At 40.4% G+C, this 23,294-nt stretch overlaps 3 protein-coding genes across 7 annotated transcripts in view; 2 read left to right on the top strand and 1 right to left on the bottom strand.

Annotated features, from left to right (window-relative positions):
* The first annotated feature begins 6,109 nt into the window (after positions 1-6,109).
* On the top strand, positions 6,110-17,138 carry tuft1a (tuftelin 1a). The gene is made up of 12 exons (XM_034103454.2): positions 6,110-6,322; positions 10,613-10,690; positions 11,597-11,698; positions 11,804-11,890; positions 12,140-12,190; positions 12,314-12,400; positions 14,246-14,356; positions 14,489-14,712; positions 14,800-14,905; positions 15,004-15,087; positions 15,289-15,383; positions 15,631-17,138. Exons 1-12 carry the CDS (start codon positions 6,263-6,265, stop codon positions 15,701-15,703), a joined length of 1,158 nt encoding a protein of 385 aa, XP_033959345.1. The 5' UTR covers positions 6,110-6,262; the 3' UTR covers positions 15,704-17,138.
* Positions 17,139-17,224: 86 nt separating this feature from the next.
* c16h1orf43 (chromosome 16 C1orf43 homolog) lies at positions 17,225-21,548 on the bottom strand. 2 transcript variants are annotated; one of them, XM_034101988.2, is made up of 7 exons: positions 21,459-21,548; positions 19,698-19,799; positions 19,505-19,613; positions 19,354-19,407; positions 19,099-19,265; positions 18,396-18,454; positions 17,225-18,282 (listed from the first exon to the last, which is right to left on the bottom strand). In XM_034101988.2, the coding sequence occupies exons 1-7, from the start codon at positions 21,546-21,548 to the stop codon at positions 18,066-18,068; spliced, it is 798 nt and encodes a 265-aa protein (XP_033957879.1). In that variant the 3' UTR covers positions 17,225-18,065. The 2 variants fall into 2 exon arrangements, with proteins under 2 accessions (XP_033957879.1, XP_033957880.1); XM_034101989.2 differs by having other exon boundaries at positions 17,226-18,282; positions 21,193-21,495.
* The window catches only part of LOC117460523 (serine-rich adhesin for platelets), an 8,231-nt gene continuing 6,468 nt past the window's right edge, over positions 21,532-23,294 (top strand). For 2 of the 4 annotated variants that reach the window (XM_034101984.2, XM_034101983.2), the window contains exons 1-2: positions 21,532-21,611; positions 22,677-22,783. The gene's annotated coding sequence lies outside the window, so the exon portion shown is untranslated. Of the gene's footprint in view, positions 21,612-22,531; positions 22,784-23,294 lie in introns of those variants that run through there. The other 2 variants (XM_034101986.2, XM_034101985.2) reach the window with 2 other exon arrangements.

Below are 23,294 nucleotides of genomic sequence, written 5' to 3'. Positions count from 1 at the left end.
AGTGTTGTGTTGATTACTCCAAAATAATTGAACAAATTATCCCTTAATGCACATTTAATCATTCCTGTGTAGCCATGGGGAAAGACACATGCATATTAACCACTCACAGCTCTTAGTAACAAAACAAAGTGGAATGACTTTGTTAACAGTGTGCGAGGGACACAAACTGCACACTGACTTTTTAAAGATAATAATCGAAGCAGAAAAACATTGGATGCTTATTATTACTGCTAGCATTCCCATGTTTGAGGGAGTATACTGTGTTTGAACAGATAACAGTGAGGGATCATGCTTCTGTTTAGTCTGCAGGGCGGTGCACTCTGGAATTTGAGGTTTGTTATCTCTGCCTGATTTCCACAGAAGTGTTTTGCTGTGAGTTAATCAGCACCACCTGCAGGAAGTAACTTAAGCTTCTCTAGTTATTATCATTGTGACTTGACACATGACAATGACTGTGACCTGTACCCTCCTTAACTCACATGCCCGTGTATGCATCAGACTGATTACAGCTTTGTCTTTTCCCATCTCAAATACTGGTTGCAAACGACAAATTGCTGTGGAAAAGCACAGGCGCATCACCATTAATTACAGCTTATTAAAGGTCTTCATATTGTACATGCTGCATTGCCTACTGGAGCACTTACACGTTCTGCTTTAAAAAGGTGTTTGGATGTTGAAGTATCGCTTATATCCTCCGATGTGTGGACGTTATGTTGGTATCAAACATTCAAACTGCCCCATCTTTACTGTACAGTGTGCTATCCTGTCATTTTCTGTCCTGCTGCGGCCACAACTTTTGTTTTGTTTGTCCTCTTGTCTATCGGCGCAGTATTGTTTTCATCAGCTCAGTTTGCTTCATGTGAATACAAGTGGGACATATTCCCATTTGTGGACATACTAAAACCTTAATGTGGTTGTTATGTTCATACTAACCTAGGTAAATACAGTAGTTCAGGCCTCTACTTTACATGGTCGACTTCAGCTTTCCCTGTAAAAAAAACTGGAATGATATCTGTACGTCACCATCATAGACTGTACAGTATATATATATATATATATATATATAAAGGTCACCATGCACAAAACCTACTGTAACTGATAATAAAAGTGCAATAATGCCAGTGAAGTGATTGAAACAGAAACACTGAGAAGCAGCTCTATAATAGCAATGCTTTTTTAAATTCCTAATCTAGACTACCAAGTGCAGGGTTTGAGTTATGTGGGAGCCAAGAGCTGAGCTCCCATAAGGAGGGGTCTGAGCTCCTATGAAAGCATTGAAATCATACATCTGTGGGGGTCGCTAATACAGTACCAACAACCATCATTTTAATTACAAATAATGCATGTGTCAATGTAATGGGTACCACTTTCCAATAAGACTTATAAAGGGTTTACGAATAGTTTGTAATTCATTTATTAATCAGGTTGTGAACACTTTATAAATCCTTAATAAGCTTTTATAAGACATGAGATAAACAGGGCAACTGTGACCGGTTGCTTGCCAAATAGTGAGCCCACATCTATCTGAACTGATAAGCCTTATTAGAAAAGGTTGTAACTCATTCATAAATGGGAATGTGTTTTACATTCTACAATAAGGCTCCCTTTTGGCAACTATACATGTTAGTAACTGGTAAATAAATGGTCATAAGAGATGCCAAGAAACATCAAGATGGAAGGGGGGAATCAACTCAGTGAACAACAGATACCAAGGATGCTGGCTGATGAAGAACACGAAGTATGCTACGTAGCCAATATAAGTCTTAGTCATCTTGCCAAATAGTGAGCCTGAAAACGATGTTAGAACTGGTTTATAAATGGTTTTTAATGATTAATAATGTGTTTACAACCTAGTTAATAACCTAATTATAAGCCCTTTATGAATCCTTAATAAGGTTGGTCTTATTGTAAAGTGGTACCGTGTAATGAGTATTATTTATGTTAACGAGGTAAATAGGCTAAAAGAAAAACATGTTTTCCAAAAGAACTACGCATCTCTTGAAGGATAATATGCCTGCACTGCACCTCCAAGGTGCACTATCTATGCCTGTGAGCGTGCGGCGCGAGCCGACATGATGTGTGTGTGCGTAGTTGAACCTTTTCATATTTAAGTTTGTAGCAAGTAGAGGGCTGCTGCACAGTTAAAATGTAATTCGACTATGTATTACACTTGGTCCAGGTGCAATACTAGTTGAATTAAATTTTAACTGTTATTGGCAAGGCAATCAATATTTTTCTATGAAAGAGGCCTGCTTCCCCATTTGTGGATATATTCCCAGATTAACACTATAATTATGTTAAAGCACACCGAAATGGATAAAATGGGTCTCCTTTTCTACATACTATCATAAATGGAGAGATATCCCTACTTCACGGACCCTAGAGAGGTGGGGAAATACCAAACAGCCCACATACCACATCCTTGATAGATTTCAGACGAATAATAATGTCTGTTTGTTGAAGCTTGAGTTGAGTGAGAGGGCCTGTCTCTTGAACTTGGTTCTGAAGTAGTGATGGATGCTGTGTTGATGCCAGGATCACTGCAGGGTGAAGCATGTTAGGAATGTGCTGTGTCCACTGAGATCTGTGGGGAAACAGGTGGAAGGAAACGTCTACAGAACTACAAGATATTTATAAAATATCATCTTCGGACAGCACTGCAACTGTTGATCCAAAATGTCTGAAAAAACAGGAATAAATCTGCACCTTTATATGTTGCGACAAAAACAATGTAATGGTTTCAGGTATTTGTTTTTCCTACATTTGGAAATTAGATGAAAGTCAGCATCCTGGAGGGTAACTTCACAAGCTCCTCTGGTTATGTATGAGTTTACATCCTATTTGGCACTTTGGCACACAAAACCAGATTGTGTTTGACTATTTAGAGACAGAACGGGGACGCCTGCGCCTCAGAAGTAAACAAAGCTGGCTGATTTTGAGACTGTACCACCCGTGGTGCTATTGTGTGATTGATCTTAAAAAGCTTTTTTTTCTTCCCTCCCTTAGTTGTCTGCAATTCAACTTAAAATAATGTACTTGGAACTGTTAAATTGGCATGGAGTCGAGCCTTCAATATTTGCTGTAGAACCAGATTCAGCGTCCCTGATACTACACTCCCATCCAGAGTGACCAAACCTGTACAGTGCCAACATGTTTGTATATACCTGTTTTGTTAGACTGTCAATAATGAGGGAACATACTTTCCATGGGTGGGTATCATTCCAGGTTTCCAGGATTATTCAATCCTGAGACTTGATTTGCCAAGAGCTGGGTGTGTTTTGTTTTGAAATCGTGATGTGTTTGCTATTACATATGCTTGCTCTGAAATAACGCAACCCCATCGTGCATTGAGTTCCATCTGCCTCCATGTGTGGAGAAACAAGTCTTTTGGGCTTGGATTGCCTTGAGCTCGTTCACACACAAACAAGACCAATGTGTTTTAATTGTTTTGCCCTATCGGTGAAAGGTTCAACAAATGAAAACATAAGGAGTGGTCCGTTCCATAAATATATCTTGTTTTCAAAAGCAAAAATAGTCAGGCCTTTGGTGTTTAGTAATACAGTTATAGTGTCATCATTGTTTTCAAGGAGCAGCTCTGTGTCACCATAGTGCACTTTTCACCATTGACCATTTGTTCTCCTAAATCCAAAATAGAATCTTTTCAGCCTTATTAGTCACTCTCTGCACTGTTGTTTCAGATTATCCAACTTGATTTGACTTTTGTTGTGGTCTCACTTGTACAAAAAGCAATAGAAACTAAATGGGTATTATATTTTAATTTCATTGAAATAATACTTAATGCAGCAATTGTGTTTCTTTGGTTACTAACAACAGCAAAGATCTATTTAAAATAAATGATCTTCTACAAAACAGTTGCCATTTCCATTCATAGTAAGAGTGAAGGTGGATGACATAACTACATGTATTTCTCCATCAAAGTGAAATCAAAGACGTTCTATTTGTTTCTATGCACAAGAACTGTGTCTGACACTTGAGAATTAAATCTATTGGCATGTAATGTTAACATGACATAATTAAAATGGTGAATACATACCTTAAAAAAAGGAATTGGTCATATGAAAAGAACAACATGCTCACATTTAGGTATCTTCTTGAGGTATTCTACAAACCAATGCTGACTAAAAACAGCCAAACTTGTTTCCTATTCAAATCAACATGAACACAATATGTCCTTTTCATTTTGACATTCCACTGGATGGGTGAACAAAGGTGTATTTAATAACATTCATTATGGCCCAGTTTCATTGAGGTGGGGTTGTATTGTGCTCACTAGAATAGCTTTGACACCGTAAATAGAACCGGACCATAATTAATGATATTAACTACACCTGTGTTTACCGTGCTATGACGTGTGAAGAATGGCCGCTGTGATAGGGCTTATTCTTTATTCATTTGGTTTTAAAACAGGCAGTGCATACTGGGATATCTATATGTGTAAACTTCAACCGAGTCCGATCGATGGCTTATTCAGATTAAGTGTGACAAATGTATTAACTATATATTATAACTCGAACTGTACTCCTATGGCAAAGGTTAAGAAGTCCATCAAAGTCACATGTGGAACACAGACAGAGAGTGAACAGGATTCTGACTCACAGCGTTTAGACTCAGACAGGGATGTATGTAAACACAGAGACCTAGGTGTCTGATCTATGGATCAGTCTGTCTGAGTGTGGACGACTGTGTGATGTAAACACATTGTTGTGACTCATGTTGTGGATTAGTTTCTGAGACACATGATGACATACTGTAGTAAGGTTTAGGTGTGTTTGTTGAATGTGGGTAGCCCCATTCCAAACGATAGATCGGCCGTTAAAAAAGAACAACTGGTCTGTTGTAGAAGTCCACATTCTTTGTTAGTAACCTATTTGGGGTCATAGTTATCTTGAAACATTCACTTATTAAGTACCCCCTGCACTTTAGGCAAACATTAATGTTTGTTATGGTGTCCAGTCAATGTGATGCCATTTGTCTTCATCTGCACATTCTTTCTGTGTGTGCTGTGTCTGCTCCTGGCTCAAATGAGTGTCATCCCTTATATACACCGTGAGCTGTTGTTTGCTACAACCGGCAGTAGCTAATATCCATTAATGCCATTAAAGTCTTTATCCAATTTAAGGTCTGGATCAGCTGCTGCTGGAATCAGCTGAACGCCATCAGGGACACTCACTGTGTTACTCGTGCTTTGTCAGCCTTTTTATTTTTCTTTGCTGACAAAGCACAACACACTTCTCTTGGAAACATTTAGTTTATCATGTGTAACATTGATGCTGTAAAATACTAAAAATAAAAAGATAAAGGTTCACAAAACAACACACCCACATCATAGGTCATAGTGAACAACTTGGTTAAATATATTTTAGGAACAGCCTGTGCTACACTAACCACATTACAATACTTATTGTTATTATTATTATTATTATTATTATTATTAAGGATTTTTTTTTTAAGGTGGCATAGTGTTCATTGTGTTGCTCTTCTAAAAAATGTAAATCTGCAAATGATTACACATTATTAATTAAAAAAACACATGTTAGTATTTCAGGAAATGGTGGGAAAATGCATTCAAGTAAATATGTTAAATGTATCAATTCTTTTGACAAGAAAAAGTGAATTACAGATATATTGTCTCTATAAAACAGCCTTAAATTGCTTTAAATCTCTGAATCCAAGCCTAGTTTTCCATTGCTTTGTAAGATAATAGATCAAGTTCATCCAGGGGTTAAACCTCCTGAATTAATAATGTTTTGGTAAATTGAGCAGTGTTGTGCACGGCATTTGGCAGGAGCCGACCATCTTTAGTGTGTCACTGCTTGAAAACATTGCACCCATTCAACCTGATAGGAAATACCAGCACCATGAGGTAAAGAGCATTGACGTTTCTCCAGAAGTTGTTCCAGCAGGTGTATCCATCTGCCCATTACAAGTTCCCTGCTTCCGTATTCCATGGATGTATAATAAGATTCCCTATTTGGCTGTATCGGTGTGTTAGTGGGCGGGTTGTTCCTGTTCCTCCCCCCCTTACCCCTCCCCCATAGTGACGTGGTGAGAAAAGTTTTAACAATGTGCAGGGAGGGGAGGGAGCATGAACGCATCAATACACCGGGCTGAACACTGATAACGGCAGCCACTGTGGACCATTGGAGACACACACCGGGGAGCTGTTCTAACTGAAGGAGCTTTATTTAGTTTGACTTTATTTATTAATTTATTATCTGAGTTGTATTTATTTCTATCCAAGATGAACGGAGTGTCGAGAAGTATGTGTACATTTGAAGACATCAGAAATCAAGAGCAGGCGGTGAGTTACTCCTTATATGCTTGTTTTATGTTAAATACAATGATAAAGTAGACCTTTGTGTACTTCTGTGTGTTGACCTCCTCTATGGGTGCATTGTGGTACAATAAGACATTTGCAAAAGTAAACCAATGTCAAAAGCTTAAGTCCTTTTTCCCCACTTTTGGATCTGTTGGATCTTTTCTCACATAAAACACTTGTAGGTTTCTATTCTTGCTTTCTTTTTCCTTTACATGACCCTGCTCAGTTGTGTATACTGTATTGGAGGTTGGTTTACTTACAGATCTTCAGGCTTCACCTCCTCTAAGTGGTGTATTAACTGTTTAGTCTCTTGTTGTGATTACAGTTTTAGCCCCCCCAACCACAAGCACATGTTCTCCCTACCAACATATAAAGGCATCAGCTCAGAATTAGTCCAATTTACAATTGTCAGTCACAGGTGCTTTCTGCCCACATCATTCAGGGGCTTACAGTAGCATGTGTGACAGTGTGAAGCCCTGTAAACACTTAGCTTGTGCAGTATGTGTGCCACCTGTGCATGAGGAGTTTCCTTAAAGAGGATTAAACATCCTTGACTTTGGCACAGACTTCTGATACTTGCACTGTGAATAAGTGATCACTAGTTGCCTGTTTCACCTATAGAAGAAGGGTTTTATTAGCACTCTGTAGCTGCAGAGGTTTAATCATTTACCTCGACTGACAAAGCAAACTGTTAACCTGCCCTGCGGTTTATGAGGTTGCTGAGTAACATGACACTTTCCCCTTATCAGCAGCCTCCCGCTGAGTACAAAACCTGTCGGTAAAAGATCCCTTCAACCCATCACAGAATAATATATAATAGGCATTACAGTAAAGAGTCCTCATAATGGTTAAGTTAAATAGTATGATGAGAGCACCGTGCATTGATATTGACATGTGTGCCAATGGTCTACTCTAGACTGAAATAACAGTTAGTGTTTTGTAACTGTGTGAAGGGGTCAGAGTGTACAAAGGGCAGCTCCACTCACACACCTGATAAACCGATTATTGGTGGAGAGGAATGTGTCATAAAGCAGTATATGAAACTCCACATTTGTTCAGCTTCTGTGTTATCTATCATACGGTACATTTCAACATGCGACTGAAAGCATATTTGAATGAGCTCTGAGGGAAAATGCAGCTTTATCAAAGTCAAATCCAATAGTCAAATAGTCCCCCACATTCAGCCACATTCAGTTTTTCCATATCTGATAGGGTTATTAACGTCCGACTAAACAAAGCAGCAAAGAGACTTCACCTTTACACGTTACATTTTTTATAATGACTTATTAACAAAAATAACCCGTTGCTATTTATCAGGAAGTGTTTCTGATAAGGATGTGCCTGATGTAGCAGAGAAAGGCCTTCACTGGGTGGTTTGTGTGCTTCCTGGAACAGAGATGATGTATAAAACACAAGGAACACCTTTGAAACTAAATGTCACGTTAATAGCAGAAAATATTCAGCTTTTATTTGAAAATCATTTAAATGCTCTGGCATAATTCCTCTTCCCAAAAAAACTGTTATATTGGGCACTTTTTGAATAATGCCACAACTTTCCCCCCAGACGTTTAGTTCCTTGTGTTGTGTGACCTCACACATTCCTGCTGGCTTTCCTCATCACAGACACCATCTCAGTCAGGAGTGTGTGACGTTACTTGCTGGGAATGAGCCAGACATGACATAGGAGATGCATCAATATATAGGAATGATCGTAAAATGCAAAATCCTACCTGGTTCACACGCAACAGAGAGCAGGAGAAGATGATTATTGATGGAAGGATGACTGTAGTAATTATATATCTGTTCTGATGAAAGCTCTCACTTCATGACTCAAATCGAAGCGTTCACCTGTTCAAGTTCTCACATGTTGGAAATACACACACACACAAACCTCCACACGCTTTACTTCACACCTCAACTTGAGTTGAACTGACTGCTGACTGACCATAGGGCGCAAATGAGTTATAGATTGTCAAACTATTTGCCAATATTCTTTCAATCGATTAAAGGTTGAAGCTTTGTTGAGCAGGTCAAAATATGCCTGCACTATAGAGAGTATCTGATGGGGTTTGAATACTTGGCATTGAATGCTTCTATTTTTTTAGTCTTACTCTTTTTATTTGATCAAATATTTCCTGATGTTAGTCATAACTTTGAGGTAAAGTTCCTGTTCATAGGCTTACTATGCATTGAGAGAACTTTAAACACAGATGTACTGAGTAATCAAATTATGCTAATGGAGAAAGCTGTGGGAAAATACGTGTATCCTAGTTCCTTGTATGAGTAAGGTAATAGAACTCAGGTATTGTATGGTCACTTGATACCTGCCTCAGTCGCACAGCTGTCGCCTCAGAGGCCGAGGTTTATTAAGGAATGGACAGAAGACAAAAGGGACACAGTGTGGGAAAGTAGCTCATGAAAGGAAAGAGTGATTTCATGTACGATGAAGTACACACAACTGTGGAATGTAGTTGTGGTATGAAGGTACAACACCTGCAGGCAACATGTGTTTATTTCCAAGATCCCTGCTTCTGCGTGAGTTCAGAAATCTGAACATCACGTTCTGTTTGAAAGTGGCAGCGAGCTCTAAAGAACATTTCGTTTTTTTTAACCAAATCCAGCAGCTCTGTCTTTTTATCAGCAACTGATCTACCGGCCTCAAAAACAAAAAGCGTCCTCATACCCTTTAATCCTTTCTGCCCGGCAGTACCCTGTGGTCTTTTGTGCTCAGTTTCCGAACACCCAGCAGTGTGCTGTGTGTGTGCTTAGTTTCAGGTTTCTGCCCTGTTGTGAAGGTACTGTGTACTTTTATCTGTGTGTGTTTTTCCGCGTGCGTACATGTACACGCATACGTCACCCTCCATGAACACATCCAACTGGTGCCTTTGTCTGTGATCCCGGGAAGTCTAGCATTACAGGTTGTAAAGTAGTATAGATGGCATTTTAGTGTGATTTATAAAAGAGCAAATGGGCAGAGAGAGTAGCATGTCAATAGCCGCTGGCTAAGAGAGGATTAGCGGACTCTTTGTCTGGTTGTCTATGGAGATCAAGAGAGATTGTATAATGATGGATTCCTTCTCAACAACCCTCGCACTGTTCCCTCTTTATCCCCCCTCCTTTCTTTCTATCCCCCCCTTTTCCTGTGTTAAAGCTTTCAGGTGTTTGTAATCTGAGAGGAAAGCATGTTGAACAAGAGGGACATTTTTTGCTTTAATTTCCCTGAGTTTCGTTTTTCGTAGTTGGACCCCCCCCCCGCTGATTTATAACCTCTTACTGCCCTTTATCTCCGCTTTACACAACGCTGCACAGTTTATTGTCCCTGTTTGGCTAACATCCAGGTCGGGGTATCCTGCATATCAGACGTGATTTCTACAGCAGAGAAAAACATACACTAGTGGCTTAAACTCTTACTGTAAACTGCAACAACTATCGACTTAGTAAGAAGCCGCAATTAACATATTTTTCCACTATTAATTTGATTGTTTAATCTATTGAAGGTCAGAAAAGAACACACCCACATGGCAGCCATTTCTTCTTTGTCTTTTCAGTCTCAGAGTTGACATGAGTTTAATAACCAGGAGCACACAGTAAATGTATACGGGAAGATAAACAGAACAAGATGTCGTTTGCTGGAATGAGTTACGTAATGTCTCTGACCTCCTCCCTAACATACTCACACTCACACATGCACACACACACTCTACAAGGGGGTTCCCTGCAGTACACACACCCATTCACATCCCTTTCCTGTTTAAAGACACTTCTCTCCTTCAACTCAAAGTAAAAGGTATTTGTTTTCGAAGCCATCTGTGCATTGTTTTGTCTCGGACTTGCTCCTCCCAGTGGAATGGTTGGCGTGCCAGGCAGTTTATCGCTTCTGTGAGGATTTTGTTACCATGGAAATGTCCTGTCTGGCTTGACATTACATTTTCTGCCCACTTTCCCAGAAATCAAGCATCTGCTTCCAACTGGCTGTGAGCGCCTGGAGAGTCTCCGCCTAAAGTCCCTCTGACGTCCACAGCACACACTTTAATTCAAACAATCTGTCTCTGTGCAGCTGTAACACACTTTTGGTTTCTCTCTGACGCTCGTTGTACTCCCTCCTTCTCTTACTGGGTACTCTCCCTCCTCTGTTTCTGACTTTGAGTATGACTCAGTCTCCCCTCCTCTTTTTCCTCCTCTCCTCAAAATAGTCCTCAACAGTCTCTCCAAAACATAACGGTCTCTTTGTGGTTTCACTTCATCGTGTCCTCTCTTGGTTGCTTTTTTCAGGAGGGGTGCAGGAGACTGCGACTCACACTGCACGACCAGAGGCAGGCAGCCCAGAGAACGGAGCAGTACAGGGACAAGGTAAGAACTTCCTGCACCTGATAACTTGGGCTGCAACCTGGGCTGTAACACCGATGTAGAGAACAGACCTGGGAATCGGGACTGTAGGAGATATAGGAATGTTGCAATAGAAAAACATTCATCACTGTTTTAGATGCATGGTTTAGATACTTAAGGTGTTATTAATCATGCTGTTACTGTACATTTTAATTGACTTTTCAACCTGTGTCCACTGTGTCTAGTTTGTTCTATGACGTAAGGAAAAAGAGTAGCACTGTTTTCTTTTAAGGCGAAGTGATCGTCGTTAATGCCATATTTGGATTTATAGATTCAGACAATTCATCTTAATGAATCCCTCTCAAAAATACTGAGGATTCATCTCAGAGCTACCGTAGCGTACATTCACACATCATCATTATCACGGCACATGCCCACACACAATCTGACACACACTGCTTGTAAAATGCCACAGCTGCCACACAAAATGTCAAGAAAAGAGCCGAGATAACAACTGCTCTCCCAAAACCAATGCAAAAGTTAGAGATAAAGACATCCAGAGCAGCAGTTTTGTCTCCCGACCTGCTGTCTCTGTTTATGGTTGTGATGAAAACTGAATAATACCTCCAACGAAAGCAGATGTTTTTGGGTTTGTCTCCAAAATGTTTCTGCCTTAATAATAGAGACTCAGTCACACAGGAATACTCCCTGCGCCCAAAAAGACACAGATGGTGTTTATCAGAATGGCATTTAAACAGAAGTACTCTTGGCTTTCCTTTTAAACGTTGTGTCGCAATATTGATCCAAACCACGCTCTCGCGTCAGCAACTTAACATCTGTTTGCTGATGATGTGTGGAAATGTATCACACCCATCCTCAAGCAACTCTGTGCGTGCCACATTGTTAACTCCTCTTCTCTCTAATCTGCAGCCAGTCGGACGAGCTTATGCGCTGGTGCAGCCGGCCGCTGACAGGACATCTCTGAACCCTGAACCGGTCAAATACAAAGAGGAGCAGGTGGAGGTTATCAAGGTATGTGTTGTGTTTTGTTTTTTTAAAGAAATATCTGATATGTTAATATCGATTTGCCGTGGAGTTTCAGTGTTAATCATCCGTGCCTCTCTCTCCCTGTCCCAGGTGTATCTCGAGGCCCGCAAACAGGAGCAGCAGAAACACCAGCAGAGCCTCAAGATGCTGTCGGATGAAGTCTCACAGATACAGGAGGTCAGTGTCTGGACAGTGTCTACTGTAGCTCTGACGCACATTTGAAACACACACTATCACTACAGTCTCTGCCCGGTGTTACATATAACGATTTGCATCATGTAAAATCCTCCGCGCTTCCAGACTTCGTCTCTGTTGCTAATAAAGTCTGCTGTTTAACACTTCATAGCGCATTGCAGACATTCAACACATACCTGTTAACTAATAAACACATGTCAGTAACTCACAATGTGTCTGTATTCATCGCAGGTGAGGTATTGCCTGAAGACGCTGAGGGAGCAGATGGCAGCCAAAAACAAGGTAGATTTATTGTTGCTTTATTCTGCCCTCCACATTGTTAACCCAGCTTCCTGTGAGCTCAATGGCATTTCCTCCGTCCTCTTTCACTCTTTAGTTGCTGACTTCCCCTTTTTCTCTTTACAGCCGCTCACAAATGGGTGGAAAGTTGGTCTTCCCTTCAGAAGGAGCGCCCCGTCTGCCCCTAAAGACGAGGCTAAAGCGGAGGCACAGGTGAGCATTCAAAGTGGTAAACACTGTGTGAGAAATGCACATATCAAATCTCGCATTATATCATGGCAACAGCTCCTCTGTTTTCCTCTGGACAATGTGTTCTTGTTCGTGCGATGCCTGTAAAGCAATCCCCTCCCAGAGGCACACAGAAGACGCAAAAAGGAGGTATAAAGTTAAACAGAGACACACCGAGACATGGGAGGGGGGAGAGGTGTTGAAATGACAGCATACGTGAAACTATGCTTATAGGAGGAAGCCTTTCCCAGCACACTCTGTTCCTCTCCTCTCTGTGTTGTTGAGTTCAGGCCCTCCCTATTGTTCCCAGCATTCCACAGATGCCTCTCCTTTAATGGTTTTGTTGCTGTGTTTGAGCCACACACTTTTAGCATCCACCACTATCTGCGCGTCGGTTGCGTCTCGTACAATTACAAACAAAAGCTGACATCACTTTGTTTGGTTGAATAGTTTTTGTGCCAATTATAGTATCTATAATGACTCACGCCGTGGTGCGCTCACACAAGCGTTGCACAAATTAGGAGGGAAAGGCACGTCCTGATCCAACTGATCCAATGACGCACACTGATACGCCTGTTGGCAGCCACGGAAAAGAGGATGTTCAATGATATCAGGAAAGCATCTGTCTATCAATCCAGAGTAATATTGTTGTTTTAAGGTCAATGGTCTGTGTCCAATCCAATCCACTTTATTTATATAGCACAGTTTAAAAACAGAGGGTTTGCCAAAGTGCTTTACAATGAACATAACATTATAATAAAATATAATATTACACGAATAGATAAAAAGCACACATAAAAAAAGATCAAAAAGCACACATAAGAATAAATACAAGGCACATAAAGGCTATGGACAGACAGTAAAAGCATACAAATAGGTATGACATAGAAAACAGTTGAATATTTGGACTACCTATGTTGCAAATGTATTATCTTTTCAATTTACACACGGCATCTATTGCACGTTGTAAGGAAATAGTCTGTCCGTCCTGGGAGAGGGATCCCTCCTCTGTTGCTCTCCCTGAGGTTTCTCCCATTTTTCCCTTTAAACTGGGTTTTCTTTGGAAGTTTTTCCTTGTACGATGTGAGGGTCTAAGGACAGAGGGTGTCGTATTGTCATACTGATATTCTATACACACTGTGAAGACCACTGAGACAAATGTAACATTTGTGATATTGGGCTATATAAATAAACATTGATTGATTGAATATAAAGTGTTTACAACATCAGATCCTAGTAGGTGTGGCTTTTTTGACACTGCTTAACAGAAAATAGGTGGAAACCTGGTCTCAATGTAGGGCTGCTCGATTATGACAAAGATCATAATCTCGATTATTTGGGTCAATAATTGATATCACGATTATTAAAAACGATTATCCATTTACTTTGAAAACATCAATTTATTGGAGAAAAACATTTGAACAGTAGGTTTTTAACAGTTTATTACCCTGAACTTTAAGTATAATTCAACTGAAAAACCAATACAAAAAATATTTAATTTGAAAAAAAAAGTAATAATAAAAAAATAATCGTTTTATTTCGATTACGTTGTTTTCGTAATCGTTGCAAGCCATAATCGTAATTGCGATTAAAATACGATTATTAGAGCAGCCCTATCTCAATGTGGCAAAAATAATCCAAATAATTTCAATATTTAAACAAAAAAAGATTTGTTTGCCAAATATTTCAGTCAGTATTTAGCAGATTAATCTCTGATGCAAGCTCAGCCAGGTTGCATAGAGACATGTGCTTATGATTTACATTGTGATGAACTCCTTAATATGAGAACATAATATCTGCTCATCTAACATTTGATCCTTTCTCTTTCAGGAAGCAGATGAAGAAGCAGAGAGAGCCAAGCTGAGGGAGGTCAGTAAGCGCTTGTATGCTCAGCTACAGGAAGCAGAAAAGAAACACCAAGAGGATAAAGAGAGGCTGCAGGTAACACACATCTACAGAGCTTATTTTCACAAATATCACCAAATATAATGTATACTGTATTTTGGGTGCACTGAAACTGCATGTAACACTAAAATAATAAGCATCCCCTCTTTTCCTCCCGGTCTCCTCCAGGCTGAGAGTAGCAGGCTGAAGGAGCGTCTGAGCGAGGAAGAGGAGAAGCTGAAGACCACAGAAGAAGCCAGCGAGAGGAAAGACATGCGCATAGACGACCTGCAAAGGCTGCTGGGAGGGATGGAGCAGGAGAGCGCCACCCTGAGGGAGGAGATGAACAGCCGCGAGGTGGAACTCCATGAGCTGCGCAAAATCAGAGAGGAGGGCCAGAAAGGGGGGCAGAGGTCAGTTAACTCAAACAATGAACAGAAAACAGCGTTTATTAATTAGTGCCAATCAAGTCACAGTTTTAACTCGGTGTGTATTTTTAGGACTGAGCAGCTGGAGAGGGAGTTGGCCATTCTCAAAGAAAAGATCCACCATCTGGACGACATGCTGAAGAGCCAGCAAAGGAAAGTCAGACACATGATTGAACAGGTGAGGCGCACATGTGTGAGATTTAGTGAAGCCAACACACTGTCTCCATGTTCATATTTGTGCAGGATTTACTGACTGTTTGTTTTTTGGTTCTTCAGCTCCAGAACTCTCGCATGGTGATCCAGGAGAGAGACCGCGTGATCAAAGAGCTGGAAGAGAAAGTGGCTTTCTTGGAGGCTGAGGTGAGTGATGCTTGTTGTCTATAAAGAAAAATATTTGCATGGCTTTAAAGTGGAATTCAGAGTCAGGATTAAGTGCAAGGCATGACAGGAGAAAGGAGATCAAATATGTTCAGATGAAGAGGTCTTTATGTTTTGTGGCCAAATACATTTTTGTCTTATTGCTGTTATGTGAACTGACCTCTGACCTCCGCCTTTCTGCAGAACCGAGAGATGCATGACCAGATGGATTACTTCATGGGAGGACAAAGGTCAAACTCCCACCTTTCATCCGAGCGCAATCCCCAGATCGTCTACAGGTAACTTATTTTACCCTTCCTCTTCATATACAAGTCCTACTGGGCCCTTTTTGCTGATGCATGAGTGGCAAGTATTGCATTCATTGTTCATTTAATTATGCAGATTTGATGAAACGGGTCCCAAAATACAGTACAAACGCACACTAAAATATTCCCCTGTTCTAGTTGTACACCTTCACACCAATAACTTGTTTTTGTGCTGTTCCAAAATACAATCGACTAATTTCTCTTGTTCCTCTCCCCTCAGTAAACCAATCAAGCCTTCCAACTCCTCCAACAAACCTCTGCCTTTCATCAAAGTCATTGAGATCAGGTCATGAAGTAACCGCGCAGAAGAAAGACACGGTATTAATAATAATAATAATTCCTTACATTTATTATAGCGCTTTTTCCAGTTTTACAGATACACATCACACACATATTTTACATACATGCAATGGTCACTGTGGACAATACCCACAGGAGCAAGTTCAGGTGAAGTGTCTTGCCCAAGGACACAACGGCTTTACAGACGCAGCAGCGGCGGGTTTCACCCCTTGATCTGATGATCATTGCACAGCGCACTGCGCCACACCGTCCATCTTCACGCCTCGAGGTCATCGAGGCGCTTTTACAAGTACACATTGATAGTATACATGTACTGTGGGATCAGTACATCAGCAAATCCGGGTGAAGTGTCTTGCCCAAGGACACAACGGCCTGACGCAGTGGCCGCAGGAGCGGGTTTCGAACTGGAGTTCCCCAGCACCCCCCTTGATCTGATGATCAGATGCACAGACCACTGCGCCACCCGACCCCACGTATTGGACCACAACACCGTTTCACTGCAGACTGAAAACAAGCACGACTCTACGACCGCCCACATCTGATTTCGCTGATAGTCGAGATGTTGGAGTTGAGCTTCCCTGGACTGTAACTACATCAAAACTTCCACCAAACCACAAACACTCCTCGAAGGAAACTGTGTGAAGATTGGCGACACACGCACCACAACTTGCTTTGTCTATGCATCATGTGTGAATTTGAGCTTGATATAGATACTTTAAGCTGATTCAGCGAATGTGCATTTGAAGTTTTACATGTGATACTGCGTACCTCGTGCAAGTGTTTCCGTGTGCTGCCCTGTTGTGATCGCTTTATTAACCTTTGAGATATGACAATCTCGTGTTGTTGTATCAACACAGAACTGTGCGGGTTGGCAGACCTTTTGCCAAAGTGGGTTATGATATTATGAAATTCACATATAGTGATGTAGCAACATAGCTAACTAAGCTAAATGTTTTCTGTAGCAATCATTAACCCGAGGATCTACATCCAGTGTCCTTTTACTGAATAGTCACTCATCCTCCATGACTCCATTCACTTCACTGAGTGAATGGTATAATGCTCTAAACGTGTAAATACCGTTTATAATTTATACAAGGTCAACAGTCCTTAACAACTATTTAGCACTTCCTGAAGCTGTGAGGAAGCAGAAGGATGGAGTGTCAGTGGTGATGAAGATATTTAACATTACTGATTCATGGAAGTGTCGTTCTACATATTTCTTGTAAAGCATTTCAGTTCCTTATCATTTTGTAAACTGTCCCCTTGTTTGTACATATTAATAATAATAATGAATGTGATTTGATATTTTAACTTCTAACAGCTTTCTCCTTTGTATTTATTTATATAAAACCTCTAGACAGATTGTGTAACGTAAATTCTAATCTATTATCTGTGTTTGTGACTTTCAGAATAAATTACTGAAAATAATATAAAGCTTCTTTTGTCTCCTCACTGAACTCAGGCATCCGAGGAATTCAATGCAGATTACTATGAAAGGTGCGCCCTCTGCTGGACACTTGACGTTACCTTATTGTGCTGATCACTGTTAATAACATTGAAACGCTTTTACAACATTTTGACTGCATGTCACTGTTTTATTCGGATGGCAACTTATACAATAAGCGTCACAGAAAATAATAATTCACCTGAATGTTCCCCTGATACGAGAATTAACAAACATTTCAGACATCTGGGTGCCAGTCAACCTTTTTAAAAAGAAACCTCCCCTGATGCTACATTATAATTGCATAAATGCACTGGGAAACAGTTAAATTACATTCCACTGAGAGATCTGATTAAATCTTAAGAGCACTTAATAATCACAATTCATTAAATCAAGTATGGCTTTTGTAAAACATGTTTAAGGCTAAAAACAGCAAATTAACTGCAGAGACATACATAGATGTAAACATAAGTGACAAACTGTGTGTTTTTCAACTATTAAACACTGGGATTTATCTACAAACATTGTTAGCATTTAAATACACTTGGTTAATTATAACAATTCTGCATAGGCTTTTATAACTGTGCAATAAATACTGATTGTCATGTGCCATTGCATAGCCGAGAGCTCCAGTGTTGTTTTGGTCAAATCAACCCTACTTACCATAGTAACTCACTATAGTCATTTTCTGCCTAATATAACACTTGTACTGTACATGCATTAATACAGGATATATGCATAGGCTAGGTAGAGCAGTTTGAAGTGCATTAGACTTTGAACTAGGCAATATGTGTTAGTATATGAAGGCAGTGCTTTTTCATTTCACCCTAAACTACCGATCTGTAGGCACTTAAATCACAGGAAGCTCTACCTTGTCTTAGACCTTTCTCTCAGGTGCGAGTCACATATTTTCAGAACGAACTGTCCAGAGTGTTGTAGTTGTCTTTGAAGTTCTTCAGCTCCAGGAAGTGTCTGGGCCGCTTGCTGCGCTGCTGCATCGACGATGTGAGGTAGGTGGTTTGGGTGGGGGAGGAGGAGGAGCTCATTGGCTCTGAGGTGCCGATCAGGTCTTTGGCGGCCGAGTGGTGGTGCTGGCTCGGAGTGCTGCTGCTGCTGCGAGACTTCACGCTGAAACAGAAAGGAAGAATCAGATTGACCCAATGATAGATTAACATTCCACAGTGGGATTAGCATAAAAGTGAGGCTGAACTGCGAGGAGAGGAGAGGTTGTGTTTACTCACACAGAGGCCAGTTCAGTCAGTGCTTCCTGGTATTTCAAAAACTCTGCTTCACCAAAAGCCTACAGACAAAAAAATGGGTAAAATGACAAGACATCCGTACATTTGACAGCTTTTCCTGCAGTCGCAGTTCACTGTACACAACAGGAGGGACTATATGGTGAATAGCAGAAGCACTAATAATAAGGATAATACATTTGTAACAATTTTGTCAGAAGACCACAATACAGCCACTATGTATAAACTGGTTAAATGTTTGGTCTAAAAAAGTCAGAAAATTGTGAAAAATATACATCCCAGTCTGTCAAAGACCAATTTGATGTCTTAAAATGTCTTGTTTTGTAAGTCAAACTCAGAGATATTTAGTATATGACTTCATTAGACAGGCTAACAACTGTCTTTTTTTCTGCCATTATTGCATTTTTAGTATAACAATGAATGTATTACAAAAATAGTCAGCAACTATTTTTCTGTTGATCAGCTATGACATTGAGTTTTATGGAGCACAATGACTATTAAATCAATTGTGTAACAAACATGACTTACAAATACTCTCCTTTCATATTAAGCATACCTATATGATTTTGTTGCCAGTTTAAAACAATTGTTTTGCTCTTTATTTAGACAAGGTACTGTCACACAATATTGCCATGATGTGTCTTAAGAGATGTAAGTTCTTCTCACAAACGGACAGAGGGACACTGACCTCTGCCCCGTGACGGGCTTTGTTGTATCCGTCCAGCACCTTGTCGATGAGCGAGCTCAGACTGTTTTGGAACATGCACTGGGACTTTCGTAGCTGCAGAAGCCACGTCCGAAGTCTTTTACCCGTCACAGCGGTAGGTGTGCCGCCGAGTTCACGGAAAGGTAGATCTGTTGACAGAAAGTACAGGTAGAATTGTAACAGTTTGTCTTTACAACAAAACCAGAGTGTGACCAGATTGTTGACAGCAAAGCTTACCGGTGTCTCTGATGGCATCCAGTGCTTTCATTCTATACAGGAAGTTATGAGAACCTACAACAGACACACACATTATTCGGTTCAAAACTACTCGTATAGATAGTTTCAGGACTAGTGTATATGAGTGTGTGTTGTTGCATATGCCTCTTACCAGACTGTTCTCTGTGCTTTAGCCGGTCGTCATCTAGGGACAGCAGACGAGGCTCAAAGTGGATTTTCTGGACCTGGCAAAGTTTGGCTTCAATTTCTTGTCTCAGCTCCTACAGCACAGACAACAAACACCTATCATATTTGACCAGAAAACAATGCACATCAACAGACTTAAGTGTAATTGTGTGGGTCACCTTGGGAGCATTGTGGCCGATTGGAACATGTGGTCCTCTCCGAGACTTCATGGCAAATCGCACAATTTGCCTTTTGACAAAGATGAAGAGCAAAACAAACACCTAGAAAAAAGTCAGGGGTTAGTTTTATTTGTGCTCCCCTTTTGAGCATACTGAGCAGAATGTCTGTGGATCATAACAAATCATAATGCAAATAAAAGTTGTGCAGTAGAAAGTAAAATATATCCCCCCTAGATGTAATGGAGTAAAAGAGCAAAGTTGCAGGAAATAGAAATACTCACGTAAAGTAAAAGTATCTAACCTTTGTACTTAGTTATAGTACTTTAGTACAGTGCTTCTCAACAGGTCAGGCCTCGGGACCCACTTTTTCCTTGGTCAATAAATCGTGACCCGAAATTTTGAACCACTAAAATCTATTTAACAAAAAATCGTGCTGTAATATATATACGCTTTTCAGCATACAATATTAATTAAAGTGAAGTACAGTATCCCTTATAGGCTATCCCTTCACAGAACTAAAGAATGCCTTTAAAATAAAAAGGCAGACTTGGAGCCAATCCTGCAAATTCACCACACGTGAAAACATGACATGCTGAAAACCCAACCCCAGCATGGGGGTCTGGGGGGATTCTCCCCCAGGAGATTTTAAGAAATACTAACATATAAACTACGCATTCTGGCACACTGAGAAGAAAATAAATAAATACTAATATTAATAATGTTTTATGCCATTGTTTGTTTTTCACTTTGTTCTGACAGCTGAACTTGCTGCTCTACACGGAGAGAAGAGCAAAGAGGAGAGAGTCTGTGTGAATTACTTTAAATTGTGGATAAGGGTAGATAGCTCCCATTGTTCTGTGACCTGTCAATCATCAAACCCGGGGTCATATCTCATTATGTGTTCATTTGTATCTGAAGTTGTACGCATGGATGTATAAAAAATAGTTCTACCGCAAAGTTATTCTCCGTGGGGACTTCCGGCAACAATCTTGATTCTGATTGGCCAGAAGACTCGAAAAAACATCAGCAAAAATGTTTTATTGAGAAGATGATCACTCCGTGACGTTTTCAAACCCGTTTATGGTCTCCGGTACTTCCACTCCAACTGCATGCACAGCGGGCCTTCAAAATAAAAGTTTTTTTTCTTCACTCATATCTGCGACCCACTTGAAACGGGTCCGCGACCCACCAGTTGAGAACCACTGCTTTAGTACATGTACTTAGTTACATTCCACTAACTGTGTGTGCCTTGTAATGACTCAGCATAGGATTTTGAACTCTGTCCAGTTAAGGGACATATTTTGTGTTTCATAGTGAAAATGAAGCCATTTTGACTATTTGAAATAATAAGCTTTGTAAACAGAAACTCTGTAGTGAAAATGAACCAAACATATGTTTTAAAAAAAACTACGCTTACAGGCTTGTCATCGCGAGAGTTAACATACACCTGACCTAGGTAAGAAAATGACACAGATATAAAGATAAACACACTCACCAGACTACCGTAGGCCATTACAAGCACCACGTTAACGCTGGAGAGGAGAGGGTCGCTCCGCATCTTGAAGCGGTGTGTTTAAACTACAATAAACTAACTTTAGTTACCGCTTGCTAAATGACGGAGGGTGCGTCCAACACTTGACACTTGAAAGCCATTCAGTGTCCCTTTAGTGCTCGTTTTTAAAGCACACGAAGCTTACATTAAACGCAACACATAAAACAGGGAAGTAGGTAAAGTAAAGTGCTTTTTAACATTTCGCTGACCGGTTTGTTGACTTCCGCATTGGTCAGGTGACAGGTACGGGCGGGCAGGACTGACGTCAGAGCAGACGTTTCCACGGCCTCTCCTGCCATCTGCTGCTGACGACCTGCAAACAAACAACAACACTGGAGGGAAGAAACTACGATGTTCTTCAAGTGAGTGCACTTTTTGGGTCTCTAAGTACTTACCTACGTTTACTGCCTTTACTTGTAAAAGAGTGTATTTACGTTTTCGAAATTTTCAATGGTTCTATTCTCAAATGCACAGTAGCTAGTGTAGTTATGGCAACAGAATAAGATGGGCTAAAAAAGAATGTAAAAATGAAATACTGTACAGAATATATTTGTATTACTATTTTCATGTAAAAGATCTGATTAGGCTACTTAGGCAAATGATCAAAACACCAATAACAGAAGAACAAGATATAAGGATATTTCTGTAATATCCACATAACACAATTCCCAATTTCTTTTGTTCTTGTTTTTTGTTGTTGTGTTATTCAGGGGATGTTGGTCAAAGTGCTCTGCAATAAAGTAAAAAACAAGATGATAAATAAAAACAGGCATACTAAAACAGTTGCCAATACTTCCCGATAAAACCAAGCGATTAAATGTATAACAAATAAGAAAAGATACAGAAAGAACAGGATAAAAAAAGGATTGCATTAGTACATTTAATCAGATAATAATGAACACTAAAAGTAACAGTTAAAAGAAATCCCCAAGGCTCCTACAAAATGGGCTGAGCTGAACTTTCCTACTCATGTGACAGTTCCAATCCAAAAAGACACAAAGTTCAGAGTGAATTGTATTTCATCGATGGATTGCTTCACACTAAAAGCATGCAGACTATTTATATCCACTGTGACCCATTGATTAAATACCATAAATGGCCCTTTTCTCACATGGCCTCTGGTGCCTACACCCTAAAGAATGAATCTATTGAACCAGTGTGTCTGTGAGCAGAACAGCGATTTGCATCCATCCTGTTAGACAATAAGTGCCATTCTTCTGTCAGGGACAAGGGTGGTGTTTGGGATTTGAACTGGGGCTATTTACCCCTCCTCACAGACTAATCTCTGTCCTGCGGAGACCATGCGACCCACCACCCCTCTGGCTTATCACTTATTGGATTCTAAGACCTGGCCTTTAGGATCAATGTCTCCCCTCAGTCTATTTCTGCTTTTGACAGGCACTCACTTTAAGACGTTTCTTATGTAGCGTTGCAGCATGCTGACCACAGTTTCCTCTCTTTCAACGGAAGACAACTGCAGGTGCATGCAAAAAAGAATCAGTACAACAAGAGCGTCTACACAACAAACATAACTGTAAGTACTAGAATTGAATATTTTTGATGGTATTTATCGCTGCTTTTGCTTTTTGTACATGTGACTGTTCATACGCCTTCCCACATTTCACCAAATCTTCTTCTTCTGCTTCTTCTTTATCTCAGACACTTTTCTCCTGTAGCCTGTTGTTTTGTTTAACACATGTCATACGAGAGGTGTACTTTTAACAATATTAACCCCTGCTGGTATTTCTGGGCCCTTTGTTGTCTCTGGTTCCAATTATAGGTGCTCTGTTATTATGTATTTTGATACCTGCTCAGCCCAGATGACTGAACTAAGGTGTGTGTGTGTGTGTGTGTGTGTGTGTGTGTGTGTGTGTGTGTGTGTGTGTGTGTGTGTGTGTGTGTGTGTGTGTGTGTGTGTGTGTGTGTGTGTGTGTGGTGTGTGTGTGTTGTGTGTGTGTGTGTGGGGTGTGTGTGATGTGTGTGTGTGTGTGTGTTTTGGGGTGTGTGTGTGTGTGTGTGTGTGTGTGTGTGTGTGTGTGGTGTGT

The sequence above is a fragment of the Pseudochaenichthys georgianus genome, chromosome 16, assembly GCF_902827115.2.
Source record: "Pseudochaenichthys georgianus chromosome 16, fPseGeo1.2, whole genome shotgun sequence".
Taxonomy (NCBI): domain Eukaryota; kingdom Metazoa; phylum Chordata; class Actinopteri; order Perciformes; family Channichthyidae; genus Pseudochaenichthys; species Pseudochaenichthys georgianus.
The sequence above is the reverse complement of the archived record's forward strand: the minus strand, read 5'-3'. Positions and strand labels throughout refer to the sequence as shown.

Bases quoted from the DNA above. Each gene is read 5' to 3' on its own strand.
- c16h1orf43 (XM_034101988.2), bottom strand. From the start codon at position 21,548: ATGGCAGGAGAGGCCGTGGAAACGTCTGCTCTGACGTCAGTCCTGCCC. The intron at 19,614-19,697 runs GTGACCCACACA...TCTGTGCTGTAG, and splicing joins TCGGCCACAATGCTCCCAAG to GAGCTGAGACAAGAAATTGA. The intron at 18,283-18,395 runs GTGAGTAAACAC...TTTCTGTTTCAG, and splicing joins CTGACTGAACTGGCCTCTGT to CGTGAAGTCTCGCAGCAGCA.
- tuft1a (XM_034103454.2), top strand. From the start codon at position 6,263: ATGAACGGAGTGTCGAGAAGTATGTGTACATTTGAAGACATCAGAAAT. The intron at 14,713-14,799 runs GTCAGTTAACTC...GTGTATTTTTAG, and splicing joins GGCCAGAAAGGGGGGCAGAG to GACTGAGCAGCTGGAGAGGG. The intron at 15,384-15,630 runs GTAACTTATTTT...CTCTCCCCTCAG, and splicing joins AATCCCCAGATCGTCTACAG to TAAACCAATCAAGCCTTCCA.